Source organism: Nanorana parkeri, unplaced genomic scaffold, assembly GCF_000935625.1.
Source record: "Nanorana parkeri isolate BGI_ZX_2015 unplaced genomic scaffold, ASM93562v1 scaffold612, whole genome shotgun sequence".
Taxonomy (NCBI): Eukaryota; Metazoa; Chordata; class Amphibia; order Anura; family Dicroglossidae; genus Nanorana; species Nanorana parkeri.
The window spans coordinates 568,812-593,465 of NW_017306880.1; the positions used below are offsets into that span (position 1 = coordinate 568,812).

Consider the following 24,654-nt stretch of genomic DNA (forward strand, 5'->3'; position numbering starts at 1 on the left):
TTGGACTCTAACTCTGAATAATGCCTGCTCTATTGAGCCCCACAGAAGTCTATGGGACTCATCTCCCAGCCAGGAGATGGACCTGGACGAGCCCCACAGAAGTCTATGGGGTTTCACTGTGCAGGCGCGGCTCGCAGATTGAGGACTTTGGTGTGAGATGTAAACAAAGGAGGCCGCAGACGTTGGATCTCGACAAGTATGCATCTTCAGAGGGAGAGAGTGGCATCTGTTGGATCGGGAAGGGGAGGTGCAAAGAGAGTAAGTGTACTTATTCTTTAATTTCTGTGTTTGTTTGAGCTTCAACTTGTAAAAGTTTTAAGTTACTGTGTAAAGGTAATCTTTACAATGGATTTTCTGGAGTAAATGATTACTCATAACCAATGTCTATAATAAAACACATTGCAATTTTTTAGAGCATACAACTTTATTTACACAAAAAAAAATACAATGAAAAATATCTAGCAGGGCTAAACAATATATAAAAGTTTTTGTACCCCCAAGGAACTGTGCCAATGTCTAAGACTTCAGTTAAATTCACATGGCACCTAAATCTGCAATCTGGTCAAATCTCCATAACAGAAGTCAAATAGGAATCTGAGTCCTGGGTGGTCCTAGTAAAATGATGACAAAAAAATTGTGGATGTGCTCATTCTATTACAGAACCTAATTCTCAATTCTATAATAGTGTAAGTTGGGACTGGCTAAATACAACACAATGGTTCTACAGGGATGGAAATACACTTTTCTTACATAACATTTTCATTATCTGGAGCCATCTGTCAAATGAAATGAAAGTCTTCTCACAACCTTTTCCAAAAGAAGTCTTCGTTTTAAGCCGTCACACTTATGCATTTCAGTAAGTTTCAAATTGTCGGTCACTTTCCTACTGAAGATGGGGTGAAGCCCAGGAGCTGTTCTATAGGTGTGTATCTCCATTCATCTGCCTCCAGCTCTTCTACTAACCCGGCCAACTTCTCCATTCGACTCACTTGCTGATCTGAAAAGATTAGACCTAAACAAATGTTACTGCAATTAGAACAGGATTCACCCTGTCTCTCTAGGTCTCTCTACGGCTGTAGCTCCTCTCTGCAGAGGTTCATGATGAAGCACTGCTTCTCAGATTCCCCTCAACTGTCGAGTCTTCCAATCTTCTGTGCTATTTACTTAGGCTGACCACACATGTAAAGATCTCTCTTTGAATTAGAGAAGTCACTCAATTCCTGCATCCACACTAAACAGCGTGGCTAAGGGAAATCTGCCCTGCCAGGCATTGTATTCCGACACCTGGCGCCTTCAAGCATAAAAAAAAAATCACCTTGTCGAACCAGGTGGTGCTGACATGGCCACTCATGGATCAAATTGTGTGTGGGTATATGTGTGAATATACACAGACAGAACCTTTCTCTCCTTTATACATTTTGTGGCTATTTAGAAAGTGTAATTCTCATGTACTGAAAACAATACACACAAATGAATGTCTTAGCATGAAAACATTTTGAGCTCTGGGTCTTAAATTTTTCTTGCTCCGGAATAAAACAATCCAAGGAATAAAAGTGTGATGATCTGTTTAAAGGACTGAAAATACTAAAACAGCAGAGGAAACAAATGCTTAAAAAAGTCTTTGAATCCTGAAGACAAAAACACACAGAAGGCAAAAAGATGGAAAAACTGAAGGAACCGAGCTGGAACCTTTTCTGCTATGCGTCAATGTCTGGACAGAACTATCACTGGAAGAACCCTTTCTGTCATTGTTGAGCATCAAATACATTTTTACATTCACTGTAACCTATGATTTACACTGACGCTAACAAGGCCTGTAAACGTAAATTAGATTTTTTGTTATGCTCCCACACATAATATAGAACTGAGCTTTTCTCCATACAACCTCTACGCATACAGATAGAGAGGGGGAAGATAACTAGAGCACACAATAAGCCTGATTAACAGCAGCATTTTACATTTCATAAAAAGTGAGGGCATCAGATACTCCCATTTAGTAGAAGTTCAACAATACCAACTGTAGAGGTAAGGCTTTTATTTTTAACTCATATCCTTGCTTTTAAAAGAAAAATGCCTTCACGTCAATTTGTAAATAAAAGGACAATGCAATTTAAAAATAAAATAAAAATAAAATATATCATTCTGTACACATAAGAAAACTGTTGATGGTGTAGTCACAAAGAATGGCGTTTGTCAGTGTGGGGGCCTCAAAAGCGGGCGTGATGCGTATAATACTGTATCTATGAGAGTACAGAAGAGTTCAGAAACAGCAGATATATTAAAATAATTAGTCAAAAAGTGCAGACCGGGTTGGTTAAGGACTGGAAAATTGCTTCAGTTAGAGACTGAAAATATGTTACAAGGGACTGCTAGAGATCACTACCCTTACAACCCCTTTAAAAATCAATGCTTACACTCCCAGTGCTGCCTGTTGGGGCCTAACAGAGCGCCATATGTACCGGGTTCACAGAGGCACAGTCTGAATTTTGATGTCTGTGTGTGGCCACCCACAGCACTTCATAGCCAAGCAGATTTACAGAAGGGACAAATGTGAATGGGCTCTTCCTTGCCCTTGTAAGGGCTGTGCAGTCAGTCAGGATGACACAGCAAAGGGACGTAGAACTGTAAAAGTGGTAGAGTGTTAACTGGTGCATTAAGAGAATTCAGCAACTTGGCACTTTACATAAAAATTCAACATTTCAATTAGAATGGCTTTCTTCCTTAGAGAGGCAGGACACCCGAAACTGATAATTCTGGACAGTTACATCTCAGATTTTTTTATTTGCCATCTTCCAGGGAGTTCAGAGGTGACAACTTTGCACTTGAGTTTCCAGACTTGACAACTGTGGCAGGGCTCCTGCTTTCCCTGCTGGATTTTATATTTATTGTATACAGTGAAGAGTACAACAGAAGAATTAGGAACGTGAAAAGGTGAGTGGGATTCCCTAAACTCCAAAGTGGGCAGAAACAGAGCCAAGTAGTATGAAATGGAGTAAAAAATGCCAGCAGGTGCTGGGTTAACACGGGGAGAGATTTGGGCTGACAGATTCCTACCAAATATCAGCTTTGGGTGGATTAACCCTTAAACTCTTGGCCTCGGTATAGTTAACTCCAGGCTATGTACATTTGTTTTACTAAGTAGCTTAACTTGTTAAAGAGAAACTATACCAAATTGTGTTTATATTTGATTGCTAATTTGTGACATTTGAAACATTTACCTGGACATAAGACTTTCATTTGTTTTGCCTACTGTAGTATATTTTTTAAATAAATGACACATACAGTATATAAGGATTCTACCTCTACTGGCTAGCTGCATATAACGCTGAATACCTGCTGTGATAAAACATAAGCCACATACAAATTGCATCGTTTTTAAATCAGTCTCAACAGGCAGATAGTCTTGTAACAAATGAGGGCACCAATAAAACATAATCAAGTTCTAGTATTCTGGGAGACTCACAGCCCACATATTATAAAAGAAAATATGGTTGTCCCAATATCCATATAATATTACACAAGCTCTGTATAGAAGAACTGTGTGTAAAATATTCACACAATAAGATTATATACATTAACCTCTTGAAGTCCCCTTACTGTCCAGGCCATTTTTCAGTATTGTAAAGCAAATATGTTGCGCTCGGTCTATGTGAACCAACTGCACACTAAAGTGTTAATAAACGAATCTGTGTAAAAATTACAACAATCCGTGTGAAAAAATTGATTCAAGTGGATTATTTACATATGACTAGAAGGTTCAACACACAAACATAATAAGAATAATAAAAATCAACACTGGAAAGGTGGCATTTAATCACCACTGGGGTTTTATTTCTTACCATATTAAGGAAACATTAAAAACAACATTTATTATTATTACCCAATTTTTTGGTAAAATATAAAAGACGGGGTCACGTCGGGTAAAAAGACACCAAACATGTCAAGCCTTAAAATTGCACACGCGCGCGAAACCTCAAAAAACGACATTACCCAAAATTGGCCATAGGCGACGCTTTAAAAGCTTTTACCGCTCATCAGTTTAGTGTTATCAGTGATTGATGGTCCTAAAATATGCGTTCGATTACGTTTATATGTGCGTAAACGTGGGGGTCTTCAAACTTTTGGGGATTTAAAAAAAAACTTTTTTTGACACTTATTGTTATTGCTATCACATAGGGGATAACAATCCCCCTATGTGATAGCAAAGTCACACTGACTAGTCCTCACTGACTAGAGATCTGCTTCATCGGCTTCTTTTCTCTGGCTATAGCAGCCTGATGACTGACAGGTGAATGCGGAAGTGATGTATTACTCATCACTTCCGCATTGAACCTACGGAGGGAGATCAGCAAGGAGGGAGATGCTGATCTCCTTCCCATCTTACCTCCCGACGCCCTCCCAAGCCGGTCCCGGGCCGCAGATGGGCTAGCGGATCCCGGGATTGAAGGTGAGGAGTCAGGAGGGGGCGGAGGGGGTTGAGCAAAATACACCTGCCTGCGGCCACAATATATATATTGTGGCCGCAGGAAGATGTATATGTGTGTCCCAGGTTCAGGATGTATGCAGATTTTTTCCACTAGAGGGAGTACTGGGAGGCTGGAATGGTAGAGATAATGAGCCCAGCTGAAGGAAGCTGGCTCATTAGGGCATCTATAAAAACTCCCAGACTGCTCAGAGAATGGCTCCACCCTGGAACCAGTTTCATGCCTGAAGAGACTGGGGAGCTTTCTGCTGACCTGTGTGGTGAAAAAGGGAAAACAAATCTCGTGTGTTTCTGTTGTGTGAACACACCCGCTGCCGATCTAACACACTCACAATATATTTACATATACATACACATATATATATATATATACATACATATACACACATACACATACACACACACACACACACATATAAATATATATATATATACACACACAGGGCTTGAAAAATCCACTCGTCCGCTTGTCTGTGACAAGAGGACGGCGGAGCCCGACGAGCAGCTTTAGCCCTCGTTCACACCTGAACGTTTTGTAGCGCGTTCTACGCTCGACGAACGCTCTACAAAACGCTCAAAAATATAAATCCCATGGTATTCAATGGTCTCGTTCCCACCTTGGCGTATTTCCGCCCGTCCCTAACGCGTTACAAAACGGGCCACGCCTGAAAAGGTAAAGGTACTACTTTGGGCCGTTTTGTTGCGCGTTTCCATTGGGATACAGCCAAGTAGCCTTCGGAAACGCGCGACGGTCGCGCAACTTTTTTACCGCTAATCGCGGTAAAAAAACGCGCGACAGACGCGCATATGCAATACGCCTAGGTGTGAACGAGACCTTACATTCAAGCGATCAAGCGTCTCTAGAGACACTCGGTCGCTTGTATTAGCAGCTGCCACTGCCGGTCCTGAGATCCGCTGTGCCCGATGCAGCCGGGACCGGCACGACTCTCAGTATATGAACTCCCTTTTGATCTCCTCTCAGTCCCCAAATGCAGGTAGTGATGTATATTACATCACTTCCTGCATTCAGTGTCACTCTCCAGCTACAGAAGCTGATGAAGCAGATATCTGCTTCATCAGCTTCTCTGGGGGTCCCTAGGTGACATTAGGGGTCTTGGAGACCCCTGATGTCTCCATAAAGAGGACCTGTCATGTAAATTGGCTATTACATAGGGGGCTTCTTAGCCCCCCATGTAATAGCAATAAAGTTGTGTGTAAATAAAAAAAAAAGTAATACAAAAATGAATCTTAAAAAAACATTTTTTTTTTAGTCCCCGCCCCCCACATACACACGTAGATATGCATGGGGTGCGCCTACGTGCGAAAACGACGATTGCGCCTATTGTGCCGCACATGTTACATATCGCCACAAACGTCGGAGTGAGAGCAATAATTTTAGAGCCATTAATCACTGATAACACTAAACTGATGAGCGGTAAAAACGTTTTAATAGTCGCCTATAGGCGTTTTTGCGATTTTGCAGGCACGCACAATTTTAAGGCTTGACATGTTTGGTGTCTATTTACCCGACGTGAGCACGACTTTTTATGTTTTACTAAAAATATTGGTAAGAATAAATGTTTTATAACATAACGTAGGGAAACTTTTTTTTTTTTTTTTTACATTTATGGTACTTTTTTCATTATATAGTAAAAAAAAATAACCCCCTCCCCCCCCCATGGTATATATATACCTCCAAAAGAAAGCTCAAATGTTCCGACGAGATTTTTTGTACAAACGTTTGTTCGAAAATCTACCAGTGTATACCCTACCTAAAGCCTTGGATTAATTTATGATCTCTCAAATAGCTGTGAGTGCCCTAGCCTTTGCTGCATGGCCCTTACAGTGGGCATCTAGGACTTTATTAATCTAATACGCGTAGGGATCAACTACCGACTTGTTATATATAAACAAAATTAGCCGTTAAGCCTATTTTTGAGGTTTCTCTTTCCCTAATATTTCTAATAAACATGTTATTTTTTTGTAAATAAGCTAGTTATTTGCATCTCTTTGATAGGGAGCAAGATACCTCGAGTTAACTACATGTAGACTTTGTTTATCTACAAGATCTGGTAAGGGAGGGCAATGCAAGGGAAGAAAGTACACTCAGAGCACAAGAAATACAGGAACAAAATAAATGGAAGCAAATACAGTTTTTTTTTCATGAATCATGCAAATGGGAACTCTAGCAAGGTAAAGAAAAAGGTGATATTTAAAGCTGAGTAAATTGTGACATATTCAATGTGGAGACAAGATTTGTGGTCTCATGCTCTTCAGATCTTTTTGCCCCAGGTATCAAAGAAGAAAGCTTTACAAGCCCCTGCTAAAAAGACAAGATCTAGGCTCTGCCCGCTTAATTAAACCTGTCAGTGGTGGGAGTGTGAAATCACGCTGCCCTTAAGGAAAAAAAGAAAAAAGATCAGCAGTGATGCAGACATTTTCTAAGTTACTTTTTTTTTTAAAGTAATTGCAAAAAGTAGAGAAAAGGTTAACTAAATACATAAAATGAGCATAAGCCAATCTGGTCCTGTAATACACAGAATAGTACACGGAGTGAGCGTTGTCACCGTAAGACAGGAAGTGTGTTTCTGACAGGATCACCAGGTAAAAATAAAGAAAAAAAACCTGATGCAGCCACCACATTTAGGGATGAGTAATCTGCAATGCGTTACCTTTGTGTTCTTTTGTTTAGATAAAAAAAAAGTCATCCATAGACATACAACGCAGTCTGGTGATTATAATATTTTTAGAATTTTGTGAGGTAATATCAAAGTTTATGAAATGTAGAATTGTAATTCACGTATGTATTTGTGTGCTGAATAAGGTGTTCCAGTGTTTCCATTTTAACTGACCAGGTGTTGCTAGTAAGTATTAGTGAGAACCGCTGTCAGGGTTTTTTCCCCCCCCATTTGTGTCCATTGGGAAGATTTTCTTTCACTTCCTGTCCTGTAGGGACAACAGGAAGAGAGAAAATGTCTCCAATGTGAGCGAAATCCCCACAGTTGTTGCTGGTACGAGTGTCCCCATTGGAAGATTTAGCCCATCTTCCTGTTCTGGTGGTAACTCAAAATAGTGGTGACTCCAGATTAGGCAACCTTGACACTGCAGATGTGGTTAAATTACAATTCCCACTCATGCCTCTGTGAGTCATGCCTTTTGCTGTCACAGTTTTGCAGTGCCTCAACGGATTTGTAGTTCCATAACAGCTGCAGTACCAAGGTTGCCTTCCCCTGGGTTATTCCCTGCCTTTCAGTTTAAGCGATGGTGGCCACCAGGACAAATACAGAGTATATATCTCACTAATGTGGACACGGACAATAAAACTCTAACCCCTCACCACTCTATCCAAAACTAAATGACAGTTTCGGCTCCTCCCTCTCTATCCTATAAAACATGAGGCCACCTAACACTCTAGGGCACCAGGTCCTTGAAAAATGTTATCTTTACAACTATCCCAAATTCATTTTCTATGTTGGCTATAGGCAGATCAATAAAAACTAGGGCTGTTACTGATTAAAATTTTTGTGTTCGATTAATCAAAATTTTGTTTAATCGATTAATTATAACACACATACAGATCCAACTACATTGGCCTATACACATACAGAACAGCAATGATGTAATAAAATGAACCAGGATCACACTAATCCAGCACGTTATTAATCTCACGTGCCCCACTCAATATGGCCGCCGCTTGAGTGGGGCAACTCAGAATAATAACGTGCTAGATTAGTGTGATCCTAGTTCATTTTATTACTTCATTGCTGTGCTGTATGTGTATAGGCCAATGCCTTGGCTGGCGCTCGTGCAGAACAAGTTTCTTGGGCAAACCTCTTAGTTGTAACGAAACCGGAAGTCAGGCGGTCGCAGAACTCGATAAGTGTCGACAGATCACCGGCCCAAGTGGCTCCGTTGGCTAACGAAGGGGGGAGGAGTCTGGTGAACATCGGCGTCACCGGACTCCTCCCCCCTTCCCTTCGTTAGCCGACAGAGCCACTTGGGGAAGGGGGGAGGAGTCCGGTGACGTCGATGTCTGTGACGTCACCGGATCTACGACGGGACTCCCGGAAGTCGGCGGTGAGTGTTTTCATTATTGATCAAAAGAAATTTTATCGATCAAAAATGTTAACGATTAAAATCGGGTAATTAATCGTTAATTTCCGCAGCCCTAATAAAAAGCAAACAATGCTTCTGGTTCTTAACATTACATGGTCCATTTTGCAACCATTATTTGCAGCAGCAGAAACATTTGTACAGGCTTTCTAAGGTATTCTGTGGAAAATGGAGTCGAGTGCAAAAGCAGAAGTACCATGCATGTGCAGTGAAGTACTGGCACTCCTGTAAGCACAGGCAGCTCTATCTATGCATATCATTCTGGGGAGACATCTTTCTATCTAAGCTTAGCTTACAAGTCTCTTGGTGGGCACTCAATAGAGGCCAGCCTGTGGCAGATAACCTGCTTGTCTCCTTTATTAAAATGCCCATGTATATGTTGATATATAGAATAAATGCATTAATCAGGCTTTAAATCCTGGAACACTGATTCTGTTCACATGTCCTTTCAATTAGAACTGTTTGGAGACATGCTCCACAGCAGAAACCTGTGTCTAGTTATCTACTTACCATGCTTCACCTGCTTTAAAGTCGATGCAACTTGATAGCTGAATACTGACTCGCACAAGAATCTTTCTGAGCCATCTGCAAAGAAAAACAGGGCACACTCATAAAACTAGGATCAATGTCCCTTCCCAACAGGACGCTCAACAACTGAACATTTGTACAGGCACAACACTGAATACAACAGCAACTTGACAACATGGATGCAAAGCCAAATACCCCACTGGGCACAAAGTACATGTTAAAAGCCTACACAGGTAAAATCAAACTAGAAGATATATTATTTGATGAGAACATTTATAAAAATATGGGTAGAGATTTGGGACAACACTTAAAGGAGAACTATGGGGTTAAGGCTTTTCCCATAGTTCTCCTTAGGGTAACGGGAGGACACAAACTAGCGTCCTCCCGTCACCCTAGGCTCAGTATACCGCGAGCTGTAGCCTGCGGTATACTGAGACGCCGCTCGCGGTATACTGAGACACCGCTCCTGCTCGCGGTATACTAAGACGCCGCAGCTGAAGCGGATCCCGACAATTATGTCTGGATCTGCCCAGCTGCGTGACTGACAGCTGGCTCTGCCTATCTAGAGGCAGAGCCAGCTGTACCCGCCCCCTCCCCGTCCGTTTCGCCAGTCAGCGCTGGCGGATTGGAGCGGGGAGGGGGGAATCCAGCCCCTCCCCTGTCACGGCAAAGAGCCGTGACAGGATCGAGAAGTGAGCGAACGACGGTATGTGTTCGCTCACCTCCCGATCTACTGAGCCGACCTGTGACAGTCTCATTGTCACAGGTCGGCTAGAACTATGAGGATGAGTGAAAAGCACTCACCTCATAGTTCTCCTTTAAGAGATGAAATGAGCTGCCAGGTTCAGGATTGACCTGAATGGTGAGGAGCAACCAAAAACTTTTACTACAAAGGAATGCAAGATTCTACAAAAACCAGTCGTCCGAAGCGAAGGGAATCTGTGGCTTTCTAGTAGCCAGTTTTGGAAGCTCCCGCCTGGCAGATGTGCACAATTATCTTCTAGACTCCCAGAATACCAGCCCCCTCCTCCACTGGACAGATACCATCTGAGCACAGCAGGCACACAGGATAATATGTCCACAGGAAAAAGAATGTAAATATGGAGCGAGCTCCTCAGAAATGAGGCATTACGATGAATAAAATAATGGTGCTCAGGAGGTCATGAGGAAGGTGTGTTTATTAGTACTTCACCTGTTCCTGCTTGGGACAGCTAAATATCTACAGACATTTTTGCACTGGAACTGTGCCAAATACTTGGAACAAACCTGTTGATACATTTGTCACAATATACTGTCTTACCTAGGCACACATACACAATGGAAACAGAATGTAAATATTCTGCTAAAGTAAAACAAAAAAGTAAATACAGCGTAATATGAAAAACATACACAACTGATAAAAAACTTTTTTGATGGTAAATAAAGAGTGGCAGAAGTCTTCACAGTGTATACCAAAGAAGAATCTGTCAATAGCTGATGAACGGCATACTTTGAATATGTTTGATTTGGCTTTTAAATGTAATCTAGTGTAAACGGCACCAGATCTGCATTATAAGTGCCGGTATATGTGTGAGCAAATGGAGATTGTACGCTATTCCTCTTACACATTGCAAACACAGCCGAGTGTTGTATGGAAAATCCTGCAAGATCCACAACTTTCAGGCCTTACATTGTATAACTGAATATGAAGTGGAAATAATTTGCTAGCAGGAAGGCATTTATTGTAGAAGAGATTCTGTCTCTGGAAATCATAAAGAGTGATACAGACACTAAATAGAAGAGTGTCTGTGCCACTGTCTGTCAAATGTTGGGGAGTGTAACAGAGTCAGATACATATATATCTTTTTTTGCTTATGAACACTTAATTTTTTAAGAGCCCGTGGACGTGCATCATAAAACAAACTTCTCCCTGTGAACAAAAAAAGTGAACCGTGAAATCACAGCACACAAAAACGTGCACAAGGGTGCTTGGTCCTTCACAAAGAAGGGACCTCGATTCCCGACCCCCCGGGGCGCAAGGCTCCTGACAGGGGTTGAGACTGTTGGTCCGCCAGCCCGGAGACTGGCGGACCCCGATCCTTCGGGGACCTGCCGAGACAGGTCCCACACAGTACTGGGTAGGGGGATCTCCCGAAGAGAAGCCCCCCCTGGTTTGGGAGGAGACAGAGAACCCCATAGATGGCACAGAATCTCCTCCCTACATCAGGAAAAGGCCCCGAAGGAACCTGCACCCGCTGCATCTGTGGGTCAAAACGCTTTAAAAAAAAAGCCTATCGTGCAATCGTGAATAGAGTGCAATAAATAATACTAAAGTGCCAGTGCACCACGCTGACAGGCCTTAGGGGCCGAGTGCCAAAAAATTGCCCCGGACTAGCCATAAGGCCTGTCCAAGAGGCGATGTGCAGAAACTGCAAGGTGGTGTGTGACCAAGTGCATCAGTGAGTCAAAGTGGGGTCCCACACCCAAGTGACTTTCTGAGCACCCCTGGGACGCCACCCCCAGGGGGCACAACACCACGGGCTCTGCCGCCTCCCAACCCTCCAGCCAGACCAAGTGTTTCTCCACTCATACCAGGAGGTAGTGCCATCGGGGGTCCTCCCACTGTCTGGGGTCTACCCGTAACCTCAGGGCCTGACGCAACCAGCAGTGGACCAAACCGTCCTCTGACACCCACCAATTACGCCAGAGGGTACTCGAATGCTCTCCCATTGGACAGCAGCATCCTTTCCCCTCCAACAACTGATAAGAACAGATACTACACTTGATCTTAGCCAAAAGGCCGCACTTAAAGTATAACTAAAGCCATTTATTTCATTCTGGGTAGAGTAAGTATTAGTGAGAACCTCTGTCAGTTTTTTTCACCATCTGTGTCCCATTGGGGAGATTTTCCTTCACTTTCTGTCCTGTAAGGACAACAGTAAGTGAGAGGAAATTTTTCCAATGTGATGGAGTAGCTTTGGGGTAGCCAAACTCCGGCCCTCCAGCTGTGGTGGAACTACAAATCTCATACGGCATTGCAAGATTCTCACAGCCACAACTCCCGGAGAGAGATGCATCATGGGATTTGTATTTTCACCACAGCTGGAGGCCCGGAGTTTTGCTACCCCTATCTTAGACAGTTGTTGCTGGTACAAGTGTCCCCATTAGAAGATTTACCCTCTATTCCTGTTCTGGAGTCAACTCAAAATAGTGGTTACTCTGCTATTTGATAGGACGCAAGTTGGCTGCCTGGCCTGTGTCCTTACAACCAATGATGCCATGTGGCGAGGCAGCCGGCATCCTAGCAACCAGTGACACTTATCAGCACAGTGTCAATGGTTGCTAGGATGGGGAGGAGGGTCACTGAGGGGGACACTGAGCTGGGACTAAATTACACCAAGATGGAATGGGTCTTTTTTATTGTTAGTTCCCAGTATTTATTTGAGAATTTGTTGCAGCCATTATGATGTCATGTATAAATGTCATGACTAAGCACTACTTGGATTTATTGCACGTCTCAGTAATAGCATTAGAACGGTCACATTGCTTTTATAGATACGGCACAGGACTTTAAGATATCCATAATGCCAGAAAAAAAGTGTGACAAATGCCATTGGCAATTTGCCATTTTGAATTGCCCTCTCTGTGTCTCTTCTGCAATAAAAGCTTTTCACCTTCCCGCTAGCACATTTCTAAAGATTGTATACTGAGCCGCAGATGTGCATGCATTGGAGCCAGGATGAATTAACTGCGGTGCGCATATGCGCGAGTTACATCATCCTAAACCAGCCAACCGAGATGGGCGAAATGTTGAACCTGGAAGATAACCAAGCGAGGAAGATGGCAGTGACAAGTGAGTTCACTGAGTGCTGAGAACTTTACTTACACTTTAAGAATTAGAACTCTCTATATAAACCTAATCACTAAAACCTCAATCCTTAAAATGTTAATGTACTTTCCAATCTTTTAGATCTTCAGCTGTCATTAAAGTTCCAGCTATGATTCGTGCAACAACTCAGCAGAAAAAAAAAGAAAAAGAAAACCAGATCCAGTCCAGTGCAATCTGCTGCAACACACTAAGGTGCACTGCGGTGTGCTACCAAACAGGGCATGCACCCCACCTTGCTGCACTGCACAATACAGTTTTTTCTATGATAGGTGTTTTGTGGTGCCATTCAGAACAAATGGCACTGCTGCGTGCTTCAGTAACCAGGCGTTAGTATGAACGGGCCTCTAGGGTGTTTTTTTTTTTCTAATTTCCCTACTCAGGTGTTCATCAATGATAAATGAACACACAAAACATTACTTTTGTAAAATGACAAAAAACAAACAGCTGAGTGTAGTGCAACTGGTCTGAAAAAGTATGCAGGGCATATGATTCCTTTAGTCTTCATACTTGTTTTGGGTCAGTAACGCACTAAGAAGCAAAGGTAGATCAGGATGAAAAAAATATGACAGCTCTGGCAGCTTCACGACTTTTCTTTTGACAGGTTCACTTATTGTCAGAGAAAACCAGTCCCTGCATATAGTTCTAATTACTGCTTGTATGGGAGAGTAGCGCCCTCTGCTGGTTCTTTAGCTATCTAGCAGGAATTGTCCACTGAAAAGTGTTCAGCAGTAGCTGATTGAATGCATTGTAAAACAACCATTCACCAATAATAATAAATTATATTAATATTATTACTGTATGTGCTTATTGTTTTAAAGTCAACATAACAAATGATCAAATCTTCACAAGTACACCCATATTTAATCAGTCCAGCACTTTCATGAATAAAACAAAATAAAACAGTAAATGAAAAGGCTGCAGCAGACAGCTTTGATTCTACAGTGCAAACATATCTAAGCTATCACTTCTTGCTATGTCTACCATTTCAAGTGTATGTATCATTAGAAATATTCTTATAAGTTTAGGACAGAAAAGGTTCATTTTTTGCTGTCTTTGTACCATTGGGGAGACTTCCCTTCATTTCCAGTCATGGAGATGCAACAAGAAGTGAAAGAAGTCTCTCCCCTCTTAGATAGTTGTCACCGGACCAAGTATCCTTATAGAAAGATTTACCGACCCTTCCTGCTCCGGAAACAACGGTAACATTTTGTATTTCCTACCACTTTCTGTCTCTTAGACTGTGGTCACCAGTACAAACAAAAAGGGCAAATCTACCCAAGCGGGGAGACAAACCTTAACTGGGGTTAACCCTCCCCAGTCTATTGAAAAAAATAAAATAATTTGCTATACCTATATTTTAAAGTAAACCTGAGCATTGCCCATTTCAAATTTAGATGGCACTGAAGAGCACAGGAATTTCTTATGCTCCTTATGCCATTTAGTGGAAGTAGGGCCATGTGACCAACATTCACCCAACTGGGCTGCAGAGTTATAGATCAGCCCTATGCCTTGTTATATTATTTATTATAGCTGGCCATACACCTGTCTTGTACAATCTTCCTTACTTTGTGCCCTCACGCCAAATACAGCCGAGCTAAACAAAAATGTCAACTGCACACATTATAACTAGCCTTGATAGCAAGGTGCACATGGAAGGGCTTATGACAATACAAAACACAAAAATTCCAAGCACACTTACTGGCTAGCCTGCAACAAAACAAAATTACACTGTCTAACAATATGCATTAAAAACAGATTTTTGTGCAGTTATGTGGTTGCCATTTTTGTTTAGCTTGGCTGTATTTGGTGTGGCGACTATGTACCTTTAAAGATGAGTGAGGCATCTCAAGACATACCTGCATTCAATGTATCTACTGCTAAATTTGCTCCAAGATGAAGGCTCTCAAAGATTTGAGTTAGGATCACACTACACAGAGGAGCCTTGACAAAGCAGTGTGGCTTTAAAATATTGTGCAAACGTTGTGCAACTAAAACCTGTGCTTTTAATGCAAATTGTTAGGCAGTGTCATTTGTTTTGTTGCAGGCTAGCCCGTGAGAGTGCTGGGAAATGCTTGTGTATTGTATTGTTCCTTTGTAGCCCTTCCATGTGCACCTTGCTGGGAAGGCTATTTACAAATTGTGTGGTTGCCATTTTTGTTTAGCTTATTTAAATTCTCAGCATGCACCACTAACACTAAATTCTACTGAACTAACACTTGTAATAAAGTGTGAAAGGACTCCTATTTGCCACAAAAAATAATATGTCACTGCTCAATTATATCAGTATATTTTATTAGCAAAACTACTGCCCCCTAGAGGTTAGACCTGGGACTGTCTATATGCCCGATGCAGAATGCCCTATAACCGCTGATAACAAGGAAGAACAAAAACATGGTTATCTTTGTGTGAATGTTTTGTCAGGATGAGAAAAACAGCAGGAATAATATGTTGCTCAAGAATGGAACAGTGAGCTGATAGCATATCCTAATGGACATGGTTTTCTTCTGTTGGATTCAAGATTAGGTTGGCTTTACACCTATACGTTGCATTTTATTGCAGAGTAGTCCATACTTATCTGTGCAGTGCATTGAGGTGTCGTTCATTCCGAATAGCATCCCAAACACACTAGGGGCTGATGGACCTGCAGCGTGGTGTTAAAATTTGGCTGCAAGACTGGTTTTTCCTGCATTGTGGTGCATTGCAACCAATCAGCTTCTCTCTTCAGTTTGTTCAGTTAAGATTTGAAAATTAAAGAGAAAAGCTGATTGGTTGCCATGCACAACTGCTCCAGATTGTATCTGCTCCAGTTTTCATAAATTCCCTTCATTGTGTATTGATACAACACAGCACAATGCTTGGGGGCGGAGGTACCGTTATTGTGGGTCTCTTTCTTTCATTGGAAGGAGATTATTTTAAGTACATTCAAAAAGATAATGTCAGCTAAAGACAGACTCGCAGGGGAATTTATTAAAAGGCTTTGCGACTTTGTTTTGCAGTCGCATTTAGAAAAATAATAATTTTTTTACCTGTGCATTTTGTTCCCCTGACAGCTGTTTACTAATAGCGACGGATTGCACAGAAATGGAATAAGGTGCTTTTTTTTTTTTACAAATTGCTGGGACGGACTGTTGCAAGAAAAATCACACACAAAACTGTTGCACATCCAAGAAGTTCCCCTGAGGACTTCCTAACATATTGCAAAGCTGCCGCATTCCTGTTTTGCCTCTTGCTGACAATGTCCCCTCATCATATAACCAGGGCTCAAAATTTCAAGTCCTAAGCTACTAGCCAGGCCTGAAAAGTTACTCGCCACCAGTTGCCCCACCTAACCCCTACCCTGCCCCGGACTTAACTCCACCAGGTCAGCGGTGTGACGCAGAGTATAAAGATCAGTAACAATGCGCAATGAAAGGTATCAGAGAGGCTTGGGGGGCAATTGCCACCCTGCCTCCGGGCCCAGTCCGCCCCTGGGTCAGACTAATCCAGCACGTTATTAATATGAGTGCCCCAGGGTGTCTGAGGATTGGAAGCGTTTTTCACCAGAATGCACAACAAAAAGGATTGGGGGTGGAGGGAGTGAATCTGCAGTCCATTTAAAAAAATTCAATTAAAACATGTGCCAGTCAGCAGATATCAACTGATGTCTACTATTAACTCCATTAGCCAGAAATGCTTGTTCTGGAAGGGAAAGGTTCCTCTCTGATTTAGGCGTCCAGGTATAAAGCGGTGCAATGATTTCTAGCCGCTACAAAAAAAAAAAAACGCACAGTGATGTAATTAGCACTTTGTTTGCTCTGGGATTCTAAAGCTGACAAATCTCTATTTCAATGAATGGAAATAAAAAAGTCAGAAGGACAGCCCTGTCACATTACCTGTCAAAGTCGTGTCATCAGACCTCCACAATCATTGAGTTTTTTCAGTGTTTTGTGCAGCTTTATGATGGGACAGCACAGGCTCCACATGGTGGCCTGCATTTTATGAATGGTTCATAAAATGCAGATGCAGTGTGGAGTAGACAGAGCATAGCAGTATCCATTCTAAGCTATAATTAGGCCCTTTATTTCACATTATTATTTATTACAGGTATTTATATAGCGCCGACAATTTACGCAGCACTTTGCATAGTTGCACATTCACATCAGTCCCTACCCTCAAGGAGCTTACAAACTAAGGTCCTATCTCACATGCATACATAGGGAGGAGCCAATTCACCTACTGTCTTTGGAGTGTGGGAGGAAACCAGAGTACCCGGAGGAAACCCACGCAAGCACAGGGAGAACATGCAAACTCCTAGTGACCTGGCCGGGATTCGAACCAGGGACCCCAAGTGCTACAAGGCAGAAGGGCTAACCACTACGCCACTACATTGCTACTTGGGCCTGACATTCTAAGACTTCATGGCTATGCACCACTAACTGGTATCCCTTTTCCAATAACAGTGCCTGTTATAGCTACTGAGGCAATGCCGTTGGACAGTGGGATGGCAGTTCTTAAGCTCTAAAGTCTGGTCCCAGCTACAAAAAGGCAGAGGGATCAGGCTTTACTAGCTAATAAAGATAATAGCATCCATCTTGTGTTGTCTTGTCCTGGGCGTGAATGTTACGCCTGCTAAGAGCAAACCATTGATTACCTTCTAGCATGTCTCCGGCAGCTTTGGGGCAAGTGAAGAGTGCTTTTCGTGGGGGTGCCAAGTCTGAAACACTAAATCCGGACCCGGTAACAGAACTTCCACTCACTCCGCCAGCTGATGAAGAGGATGATGAGGCAGCCATTACTAACAACCTTTAAAAGAAACAAAAATGGATAAGCACAATAAAATTCTAAAACATGACACATGAGGTAAGCAAATATTTCACTGGACATGATCAATTTTTTTACAGATTGTAAAATGTTACAGTAATTTTACAGTCCCAGTTGGAAAGCTTTTCGGAAAAGCTTTGAAGTGAACCTGCCAAGTCCCCCATAGTAGGGATTAACTTATATCATTTTCCCAGCGCCGATAACAATATTTGGCCTCCTTTCAGGCCGATAGCCAATATTCTGTACATTTAAAGTTGTGAAAAATCAACACAATTAAGTATATTGGAACCTGTAGACTCCGGGTAACCACACAGGCATGCTCGGATTTGTAGTCCCTGGTGACCTCCTGCTGGGACTAGAAGGCCAAGCATGTATGTGTCGTCACCCAGGGTCTACATGTCCTAGTATACTTGTAGTCTCCAGAGGAACACAAGTCCCAGTATGCCTGTGAGGTCACCAAGGAGGACTAGTGTAGAATGGATTAGTGAATAACTATTTCTTTTATTTCCATTTATTTCCCATTTTATTTTATCTTTATTAACCGCTTGTCGTCCACCCGTTGTGAAAAAACGGAGGGACGGCAAACTCACATGGGCGGGTTACCGTAATTAGACGGCTTTTTTTTTCTGCTTGCGCGCGCACAGGCAGAAACAAAACCCGTCCATTCTGCACAGCTGTTACCGACTGTAGACATACAAACGGTCGGCGGCTCTATAGCCGCCGATCGCTTGTATAGCTGTGTACTTTTTTCTGCAGAGTTCAAGTATTACATTTAAATTTTAATTATTTAGCTTGTGTAGCTCTACCTTGTGTCTGGCTGAGCTCTCTGCGTGCCTCTGCCTCTTCCGTGCCTGAAGGAATTATGTGATGGCAGTGAGGGAGGAGATCACTCTGCAGAGGAGGTAGTGTACAGGACACAGGCTGGAGACCTGCTGCTACAGGTTACTGACAGCTCTCCCTTGAATTTCAGTAAAATCGGGAAGATTAATTCAGATGCAGTTTATAGCACTCATTGTGGTTATCGGCCATAATAATCAGCCGTGCAGATAATCGACCCCTACCCCCATAGCCTCATGTAAAAGGTAAGGGCAGAGTGCCAAAAGAAAGTCAGAACTGAATTTCAACTTCCCAAGAAATATACATCTTTTCATGTGCATTAACCACTTCAAGACCAGGTGTTTAGACCCCCTTCCTGGCCAGGCCATTTTTCAGTATTCAGCGCTGCGGTACTTTGACTGACGTTTATTCCGTCATGCAGCGCTGTACTGAAATGAATTTTATACCATTTTTTGGGGACAGATAGAGCTTTATTTCGGTGGTATTTAATCACAACTGGGGTTTTTATTTTTTACTATAATTAGGAAAAATTACAGAAAATTTGGGGAAAAAAAAGTTTTTTTTAACATTATGTTAGGAAACATTTATTATTACCCAGTTTTTTGGTAAAATATAAAAGATCGGGTCACGTCGGGTAAATAGACACCAAACATGTCAAGCTTTAAAATTGCGCGCACCCATGTTTTTAAAAAACGGCCATTTCCCGCTCGCGCGCGCGGGGGGGCGTGTCTGAGCGGACGTCTAAAGACGCCCGCTCAGATCTAGAGAGCTCGGGCCGGCCGTTTTTTTACTACGGCCGGCCCGGAAGTGGTTAAACACACTTGTTTGTGTGTTGCGTTAAGGGAGTCCATTCACTTTAAACAGGTCCTTAAAAAGCCTCAGTGCACACCTGCATTACTTTTCAGTCAACACAATGTATCACTGATCTGTTTATTTACACTGTGTTTGTGCATTGGGGTACCATTCTGAATGACAATGAACAGAAAGGTGTTATTCCGGCCTACAGAGCTGTATTTATAACTATGTTCTAAAAATGATAACATTCTTATAACACTGGAATATAGAAAGAGCCTACATGGCTCTCCAAAAAAAACAAACCCCCGGCTATACTTACCTTTCAGCGAACAGTCCTTATCCTCCGCCAGTACAAGTGTACTATCTGTACCCCGTACTGCTGTCCAGCGCAGTCCTGCCCTATGCATTTTGAATTTTCGCTCGCATATTGCAAGCACTCATTGGTCAGTGTGGTCAGGTGATCACGCTGACCAATGAGAAGCACTATTTAGCACAGTCAAAAGCCAGCTTCCCGGCCAATCAGCATCGCGCCATCTTCCTGGCCAATCAGGTCATTACTCGCCACCTGGCTTCCTGATTGGCTGGGAAGCCGGTTTCCCGGCCAATCACAATTGAGCTGGCCAAACAACACGGAGTCAGCTTCCTTGGCATCTCAATACCCGCAGCCCGGCTTCCTGATTGCCCGGGAAGCCTGCTCCATGCCAATAGAAGCACCGGTATCGGCGAGTAACGAAAGCAAAATATCAGTACTCGTACTTGATACCCAAAAGCTGGTATTGGTGCATCCCTAGTTCTGATTAAAACTATTTTTTGTACTGGGGCAAGTAGATTGTCATGAGGGACAATTAGATTTGGTCCCCACTTTAGCTCTTGGACAAGTAGTTTTTAAAAAATTTTCCACACCCTTGGATTTGTATGCTTTTAAAAGCCATGCTAAAGAGCGCACCTTCCGTTTGGCATGGAAGGCCCTCTTTAATTCTTCCTGAGTCACAGAAAAGGAACAAGCATGCAGGCCACAAATGTCAGTGACAAATCAGAGCTCCAGATCTGCAAATACTTATTCGAGCTCAGGGACTGAGTGCTGACGCCACAGGATCAGAATGACAGCAATGAACTGGTATATTCAGGGGTGCAATATACACCCCTGGCAGCCACCTGATTTGTTCACCTCAGGGAAACCGTCATTCGCATAACACATAACTAATAAGGACAGCACCATCACCCGTTCCATTACACCTATTCTGCAAGACGTCTGATCTGTATTAATTTCTGCCTCTCACTTCCCTTCCTCCTCAGAGCTCCTTGAGATATATCTTATAGCACGGACTCTTCTTTACAAAGTGTACATTACCTTCTCTACAACGGTCTTATTATTGTAGAGCTCCTCCACTCGTTCTGTCACCTCACACTTCCTGGTTTTGATGCTATCGGTCACGTGATCCCTTCTTCTACTCAGTATCCTCGCTTTGTGTCTCCGCTTCTCTGCTCCCTTCCAGGCTTAGCCATGGTAGGCTTGCCCCCTATCTGCACATTATTACATATATTACTTTAGTGCGGTAACCCAAAAAGTTGTGTTAGTAGTTGCTTAAACCCAATCTCTGACGTTTTTCAATCAACCCCCTTCTATCACCACATTCTTAGTGTGGAACCTCCATTTTGTTGTAGACTGTAACTAATGTACCAGCACCTCTCGCATTACCACGGGTGTGCTGTGGTAACCTTCCGCCAGAAACTCAAATAAAGAACTTATGTTCCATTTATCCCTCGTTGCAGTTATTGGCTTCAAGTTCCTGTGGGGATTCAGTCACCAAGGTAAAATATTACTTGGGGCACCTCTTATGGCTGACGTTCTGATTTAGATTGTGAAGCACTTTCTGTGGTGTGTTCTCTACAACTCCAGGGTATATAGCATATGGTATAGAGTTCAGATCTCCAGAGAATGTAGCATACATACATACATACAGTGCAGGGTATAGAGTGGAGCTCTCAGGAGTATGTAACTTACAGTACAGTGTGTAGAGTGGAGCTCTGCAGACTATGTAACATACAGTACAATGTGTAGAGTGCAGCTCTCCAGTGTATGTAACATACAGTACAGTGTGTAGAGTGCAGATCACCAGTGTATGTAACATACAGTACAGGGTATAGAGTGCAGATCTCCAAAGTATGTAACGTACAGTGCAGGGTATGGAGCGGAGCTCTCCAGAACATCTAACATACAGTGCAGAATATAGAGTGCAGATCCCCAGTGTATGTAACATACAGTGCAGATCTCCAGTGTATGTAACATACAGTGCAGATCTCCAGAGTATGTAACATACAGTGCAGAGTATAGAGTGCAGATCTCCAGTGTATGTAACATACAGTGCAGGGCATAGAGTGGCACTCTCCAGAGTATGTAACATAAAGTGCAGCAGTCCAGACTATGCAACGTACAGTGTGCAGAGTGCAGTTCTCTGGCGTATATATAATACAGTGCAGGGTTTAGTATGTAACATACAGGGTATAGTGTGCTGCACTGGAGATTATGGAACATACAGTACAGAGTGTAAAGTGCAGTGCTCCAGAGTATGTATGTCCACTACAAGATCACAAGATCACAAGGGACATCACAGTCTCCAGCAGCTGTTCATCTACTAGCTTGTAGAAGGAAAGAGGGGGAGCTGGGAGCAGAGTGCTTTGCTTGCTGTTCTGGTGTGTTTATGGAGACACACACAGTTTATTAACACACACAGCTTATTATCACACACAGGGGTGGCTCCAAAGGACCCTGCAAAGGAAAGAAGCCAACATAAAACAGAATATAAGGGCCAACGCTCTGGGGCAAGCTGATTCTGCAGGAAGCTAAAACTTTTAGGCAGTATTAACCCCAGATCTGTTGCGTTGCAATCCATTTTTCAACGGATGCTAACGCAAGGACCGCCGGAAAATCAATTAGTGTGAATGGGACCTGTTCACACCGTTGCGATCTGTTCTGTTGCAGTGCGATGAAAAGAAAGTAGAGTGTGCTCCTACTGCTTTCAGTGCAATGGAATGAAAGTAAAAACAAAACATAGATGTATGTCAACTCAGGACATGTTAATTAAAATAAAGATTTGCAAAAAAAGAACAGAATGGAAGTCAATGAAGGCTGAAATTGCAGGTCATCGGACCCTCCACCTTATGATTTTGGTGTGAGCAGGCCCTTAAACACAAAGAAGCAGCATCCATTGTAAGTGATTTTATTAGCATCTAAAATAGCTTAAACACTTTTTGATTATAACTTTAAGGCAGAGATCTAATGATGCAATGCTGACCTTCAACCTGAAGCTACCCCCTACAGTACATTCCCAAAAGATGTCCTCCATCATCAGGGTTGAATGATAGCCAGCATCATTCATTTTCCTTACTCAATTCCCAATAGATTTTCACCCCAGGCCTGTGACTGACCAGTGGAGGAGAATTATCCCATGTCTCTGTCACTCGGCTTTCTTCTCCTTGTCATCATATGCACTGATTGGATCTTTGTGCTGCTTCTTCCTTTCCCAGTCAGAGCTCTGCCTCTGTACAGGGACTGCAAGAGGCTGATACCAAGTCAGATTCCGGTACTTACACTGCTTTTATTTAAAGAATACACATTTAATGATGTATTAATGAATACCGAGCTGCATTTATTTGTGTCTTTTATATTTTCAGCAAACAAAATGTTTTAAATGAGCACTTACTGCTGTGGCTCTTGCTATACCAGTTCATTATGCCTTGCGTCAGTAACAGTGCAGTTTGGGTTGCAGTGCAATGGACATATCCTTGCCATACCCCTTGATCCTGCAGACCATGAAGAATGAAAGCTCGAGAATGATCACTTGTTTTAACCACTACTTTTTTTCACGTAAACAAAATTGGCAGTCAAACAGAATGTTTATCTATACAGATCCCTACACCCGGCCAAAAATAGAGGCATTAGAGGAGTATAAAGCAACAGAGGGATTTGGTTCTGATAACGGGACAGTCTATCAAAATAAGGGACATTTGGAAACTATGGTCAATCTCTGGTGCCTGTTTTTCCAGGACTCCTTGGCGAAGACCAAGCACTCCACTGGGCCATCAAAAACCAGGCAATTCTGTCCCTGCGACACATTGCCAGCAACAGAAGCGCCAGTTTATTATTCTCCCTATGAGTTTATATGCTAAAATTATTCATGTGTTTATTTCTTGTATGTCACAGTCTCAGCTGGCCATGGAAGTGCTACGTCCCACCTTGATCGCTATTGGGGGACGTATATACAGGAAGAACACTGTTCGAGAGGCCACATACCAGCATGAGGAGGAAGAGGATTTTTACATAGGTAGAAGTGATTTTTTTTTATTTGAGTTGCAAATCCTTTCACTTGTAGAAAGAAAAATTCTTTGTTCTAGCAGACCAATCCAAGATTCTCTATGACCGTATTTTTTCTCTACAGAATCTGAGCAATGTATAGAGGAACCCTGTGATGATTACACCATTGAAGAAACCGAGAAGGGGTACCAATGTACCATCAATCTACCTAGTCAGCTATTTAAGTGAGTTTAACATTTTACTAGAGCACGTCCCTCTGTTCCAGCTTGCGAGTGAATGATTTGTATTTATAGTAGCTATAAGCAACATATTAGAAAATCTATGCAACCAGTCATGTGATCTTTCCATAAGTAATGGGAGTGATGAACAGGATTCATTTCATCCTAAAGGGTTTGTAAACTCTTATAATTTGCTTTTAAAAGCATTTTATTATATCTGTTCGATAAGTGCAATAACGATTGCTTGTGCCAGAAATCTTGTTAGCTGATAACTTCCTGTACTCTCTGCCTGTGTTACATTTTTATTGTGTACATTTCCCAGCTGTCTGAGGACTATATAACCCTTCCCAGCTATCTATTGACTAGAGAACCCTCCTGTTTATGGTATGGGTAAGATGGAAGGGGGAGGTGTTTTTCTGTCTTATGGTGACAACACTGCTTCTCCATATGGTGAGTGAGCATTGTAAACCAAGAACAGGAAGTGTGTTACTGGCAGGATAAATAGGTCGAAATAAAAGACTAAAAGCCTAAAAATAGAAAACGAATGCAGTCACCTCATCTAGGGACTAGAAAGCTCCAATGTATTACATGTTTGTTCTTGGTTTTACATATAACCTAATGCTGAAGGATCTAGCAGTAGCATAATATAAGTGGCCATAAAGTGACAAACTAATTTCTTCACAGTATGACTGCATTT

At 42.3% G+C, this 24,654-nt stretch overlaps 2 protein-coding genes across 3 annotated transcripts in view; one reads left to right on the forward strand and one right to left on the reverse strand.

Annotated features, from left to right (window-relative positions):
- Positions 1 to 726: 726 nt before the first annotated feature.
- On the reverse strand, positions 727 to 20,808 carry ANAPC16 (anaphase promoting complex subunit 16). 2 transcript variants are annotated; one of them, XM_018562917.1, is made up of 4 exons: positions 20,776 to 20,808; positions 17,623 to 17,774; positions 9,107 to 9,181; positions 727 to 997 (listed from the first exon to the last, which is right to left on the reverse strand). In XM_018562917.1, exons 2-4 carry the CDS (start codon positions 17,762 to 17,764, stop codon positions 876 to 878), a joined length of 339 nt encoding a protein of 112 aa, XP_018418419.1. In that variant the 5' UTR covers positions 17,765 to 17,774; positions 20,776 to 20,808; the 3' UTR covers positions 727 to 875. The 2 variants fall into 2 exon arrangements, with proteins under 2 accessions (XP_018418419.1, XP_018418418.1); XM_018562916.1 differs by having other exon boundaries at positions 727 to 1,012.
- A 2,824-nt stretch (positions 20,809 to 23,632) lies between these two features.
- Positions 23,633 to 24,654, forward strand: part of ASCC1 (activating signal cointegrator 1 complex subunit 1) — a 146,073-nt gene continuing 145,051 nt past the window's right edge. The window contains exons 1-2 of the mRNA XM_018562915.1: positions 23,633 to 23,749; positions 23,864 to 23,963. Coding sequence (XP_018418417.1) covers positions 23,641 to 23,749; positions 23,864 to 23,963 — 209 coding nt within the window. The 5' untranslated portion in view covers positions 23,633 to 23,640. The remainder of the gene's footprint in view (positions 23,750 to 23,863; positions 23,964 to 24,654) is intronic.

Bases quoted from the DNA above. Each gene is read 5' to 3' on its own strand.
- ANAPC16 (XM_018562916.1), bottom strand. From the start codon at position 17,764: ATGGCTGCCTCATCATCCTCTTCATCAGCTGGCGGAGTGAGTGGAAGT. The intron at 9,182-17,622 runs GTAATCAATGGT...TTTTCTTTGCAG, and splicing joins TGCCGGAGACATGCTAGAAG to ATGGCTCAGAAAGATTCTTG. The intron at 1,013-9,106 runs GTAAGTAGATAA...ACATTTGTTTAG, and splicing joins TTTAAAGCAGGTGAAGCATG to GTCTAATCTTTTCAGATCAG.